Raw genomic sequence first — 4,229 nt, 5'->3', positions numbered from 1 at the left:
TCTCGAACAAAAATTTGCGAGATCGGAAAAACCGGAAACGCGAGCGCGCGCACGGATGATANCTAAACCTGAACAGCNAGTGCGCGCGTAACTCGAAAAGTGAATCCATACCTAACACTCTCTCCGCTAAACAAAAAAAACTTCTCCGTTACACATTACCGCATTGCACGCGCAGCACGTGAAATATATACTAACTCTTATTTACTTATATCACAAGCTTTGGTTCGATTTACTTAAAGCTATATTTGGACGCAAACTCGAGGCGTTTCCTGACTCGCGTGGAACNCCTGGGCACGGGCTGCTGTCGCGGCCGATTCCCATCATCTTGGGCAGGTGAGCCAACCGGTACATCATCTTGCACGTGCGCTGGCTCGCCTACCTCCGGTTGTGGAGACTGTGGTCGAGGTTGAGAGACAGGTTCATCCGGCGCCTTATCGTCTTTGTTTGACTCCCCATCAACCTCAGTTTCCCAATAGTCCGTGTTCCTCATACAATCTCTTACTTCAGGAGTATTCTGACCGATACGACGCATTTGATTTGTATGTCTAATCCAAGAACGTCCATCATCCAATAGGACGTTATAGTGTAGCTTTCCTACTCTAGTAGTAACTNTACCGAATTTCCACTTAACATTTTGGGTATAATTTCTGCATGCCACTCTTTCTCCGCGTAAAAAAGACTTTGAAGATATTTGTACACAACTTGGTACATTCTTTTCCCGTTCGGAAGGTATGATAAGGTCTAAACGCGTACGCAATTTCCTACCTAGAAACATTTCCGCTGGAGATTTATTTGTGGTAGCATGCGGCATAATTCTATATTGCAGTAACGCTCTACTTATCGCAGAATCTAAATCTGACTTATTGCANTGAGCACGTTTCAATGCTTGCTTAAACGTTTGTACAAAACGTTCTACCTGGCCATTCGTGGCAGGATTGTACGGCGCGGTGAACCTATGTACAATACCATTCGATTGTACAAATTCTTCAAATTCTGCAGACGTAAANGTTCTACCATTATCCGTAACAATAGTTTGTGGTAAACCATATGACGCAAATATTTGTCTGCACTTTGTAATTGTGTTTCCAGCAGTGATATTGGTCATAACGTGCACTTCCGGCCATTTNGAGTATGCATCAACAAAAACAAGGAACATTTTCCCCAGGAATGGTCCTGCAAAGTTTATATGCACACGCTGCATAGGGGCGGTAGGTGGTTGCCAATGATGCACAGCTACTTTCGGNGGATTGTTCATATGCATTCTGCAGTCTGCGCAGTTTTTTGCTAAATTTTCTATATCGCTATCAATCCCCGGCCACCAACAATACTGCCGAGCTAAATTTTTCATTTTTACCACTCCGAAATGCCCAGAATGCAGTTCATCGAGTAATTGAGCACGCAACGTTTTTGGAATAACGGCCTTAGGACCGCGCATGATCACGCCATTTTGTAAACTTAATTCTATCTGATCTAACTGATATCGTTTCGATTTTTGAATCTGTTTTCCGGTCTGCAATGCCTGTAGTAACTCAGACAGTTCTTTATCTTTTTTTGTTTCCTCGGCAATTTTATCAGCCGTTACCGGAAGTGTACTAATATGCTCTAATTGAAAAATGTCGATCAAATCGGTTGAAGACTCGTGCTGACGAATCGGTAATCGGGACAAACAGTCTACGTTAGAATGATTCTCCGATCGTCTATATTGAATGTCGTAATTGAATCCTTGAAGAAAAATAGCGTAATGCTGCATACGCATAGCAGAGTAGATTGGCAAACTTTTTACAGGCGAAAAGATTTGTACTAGCGGACGATGATCCGTAATCAACGTGAATTTATTTCCGTACAAAAATTGAAAGAACTTCTTTACTCCAAAAATAATGGCGTAGGCTTCTTTATCGATTTGGGAGTACTTTGATTGCGTTTTCGAGAACGCCTGCGAAGCATACTGTATCACCTTCTCCGATCCATCCGGATACTTATGAGATAGGATAGCACCAACTCCGTATGAGCTGGCATCTGTAGCTAAGCTCAGAGGCAATTTTGAATTGAAATGTACCAGCANATTGTCGCTTACGAAAGCGTCTTTCGCCCTTTTGAAAGCTTTCTCGCACTCTGCTGTCCAACGAAATGGAACATTCTTGCGCAACAATTTATTTAGTGGGTGCAAGATAGTGCTTAGATGTGATATAAACCTACCATAATAATTTACCATTCCCGTGAAAGCTCTAACTTCGGATACATTTGTAGGACGGGGCATACTCTTTATTGCTTCCATCTTATGTTGTTCTTTGCGAATTCCATCTTTACTTAAAATATAACCGCAATAACTAACCTCGTCCAAAAAGAAACTGGACTTTTCCAAATTTAGTCTAATATTATACTTATGTAATCGTNGTAACACCTCTTCTAGGCGTTGCAAGTGTATATCATTTGATTCACCCGTAATGATAATGTCATCTATAAAGATCGCGACTCCTTTGATGCCTCTAAGAATATTTTCTATTTCTCGCTGCCATATTGTAGGCCCGGAAGCTATTCCATACATTAACCTATTTACTTTATATAAGCCTTTGCAAGTACTTAAAGTCAGTATTTCACGATCCTCCGGAACAATTTCTAATTGTAAGTACGCTTGTTTTAAGTCAATTTTNGAAAACTTAGTTCCACGCGCAAGTTTTGCAAATAGTTCGTCCGTGGTGGGGAGGGGGTGATCATCAACAATTAACTGCGGGTTTACCGTGACTTTGTAATCGCCACAGATGCGGACGCTCCCATCGCGTTTCAGAATTGGGACTATAGGGGTCGCCCATTTGGACGTAGCCACTTTTTCAAGAATACCAGCGGACTCTAATCTGTCTAACTCTTGCTCTACTAGCGGCAACAATTTGAATGGTACAGGTCGAGCTCTTACGAATACCGGCGTGGCATTTGGCTTTAATGTTAAATTCGCTTGAACGCCTTTGATAGCCGCTGGTTCAGTAGAGCATACTGTTTGAAATCTTTGCAATACCGATTGTAACTTATTTTCTTGGCTTTCTACTCGATTTATTGAAGCCTTGCAATGCCAGAAATCAGATTCAATTGACAATTGTCGTATCCACTCTCTGCCGAGTAGTGGTTTCTTACTGCCAGTTACTAAATACACGTTTAATTTCTTGCTTACAGATTTGAATTTTACATTCACCGAAACATATCCTACGCTCCGCAAGGTACGATTGCAATATGAGATTAACTTTAGATCTGTATGGTAAACGGGCACACCGGGAAAGAGAGTAGCGGCCCTGCACTTACTCATTACCGTAACAGCTGCTCCACTGTCCACTTCAAATTCTACATACTTTCCATTTACCTCGAGAGTAATCATGAATTTATCACGAGCGTGTATGTGTTCTAATTGTAGAAGTTCTTGCAACTGGTTTGCAGAGGAGCTGTTTCCGAAGCATACCGCACGCAAATGTCCTAACTTCCCGCAGCCATGACAACGCACATCACGACTGAGCGTACATTTGGAAGCTAGGTGTTGTTTACCGCACCTAAAACATTTTACAGTTTTTACATCTGATTTAGAACGCGCGTTTGTCGCCTTACTACTAGATTTGCTAGACTGTTGTTTGACGTGTTTACCCGTAGCACCTTTAGCGGGTGGTTTCTTACCAGCTTTCAGGTACTCTATACCTGCGGAAGTTGCGTCCGCGCCATTCAACTTCATTTGCTATGAACCTTTTTCTGATAACTCCATGGTAACAGCCACGTTTACGGCTTCGTCGAAGGTCAAGTTTTTCTTTTCCAGTAAACGCGCCTGAGCCCTTTAATTCAACAGACCAAAAACGAGCTGATTTCTCAGCGCCGTCTTTAAGTAGTCTCCGAATTTGCAATGGACGCTCAACTTGTGCAAGCCCGCCACATACTGCTGTACCGTTTCTCCCTCGAGTTGTCTTCGCTGGTGAAATTTGTAATTTTCAGCGATCTCCAATGGCACCGGTTCGTAGAATTCTTCTAATTTCTGGACCAACTCATCATATGATTTTGCGAATGGATCATCAGGGTCCAACCGATCGCACAGGATGTCAAAAGCCGTGGCCCCCACGTAGTGTAGCAGATAAGGCACTCGGGCATTGTCTTTGATTCCGAAAACCATAAAAGCGCCTTGCAACCGCAGTAGCCAACGTCGCCACGTAGCCACGCTCGGATCAAATGCCTCGATCGCAAGGGAGCCGAGTATCGCGGGT

At 42.9% G+C, this 4,229-nt stretch overlaps 1 protein-coding gene across 1 annotated transcript; it reads right to left on the bottom strand.

The window, feature by feature from the left end:
- Positions 1–229: 229 nt before the first annotated feature.
- LOC109860667 (uncharacterized protein K02A2.6-like) lies at positions 230–3,709 on the bottom strand. Its single transcript, XM_020439931.1, has one exon. It carries the CDS (start codon positions 3,707–3,709, stop codon positions 230–232), a length of 3,480 nt encoding a protein of 1,159 aa, XP_020295520.1.
- Positions 3,710–4,229: the final 520 nt, after the last annotated feature.

The sequence above is a fragment of the Pseudomyrmex gracilis genome, unplaced genomic scaffold (genome assembly GCF_002006095.1).
Source record: "Pseudomyrmex gracilis isolate BER0280 unplaced genomic scaffold, ASM200609v1 scaffold_445, whole genome shotgun sequence".
Taxonomy (NCBI): Eukaryota; Metazoa; Arthropoda; class Insecta; order Hymenoptera; family Formicidae; genus Pseudomyrmex; species Pseudomyrmex gracilis.
The sequence above is the reverse complement of the archived record's forward strand: the minus strand, read 5'-3'. Positions and strand labels throughout refer to the sequence as shown.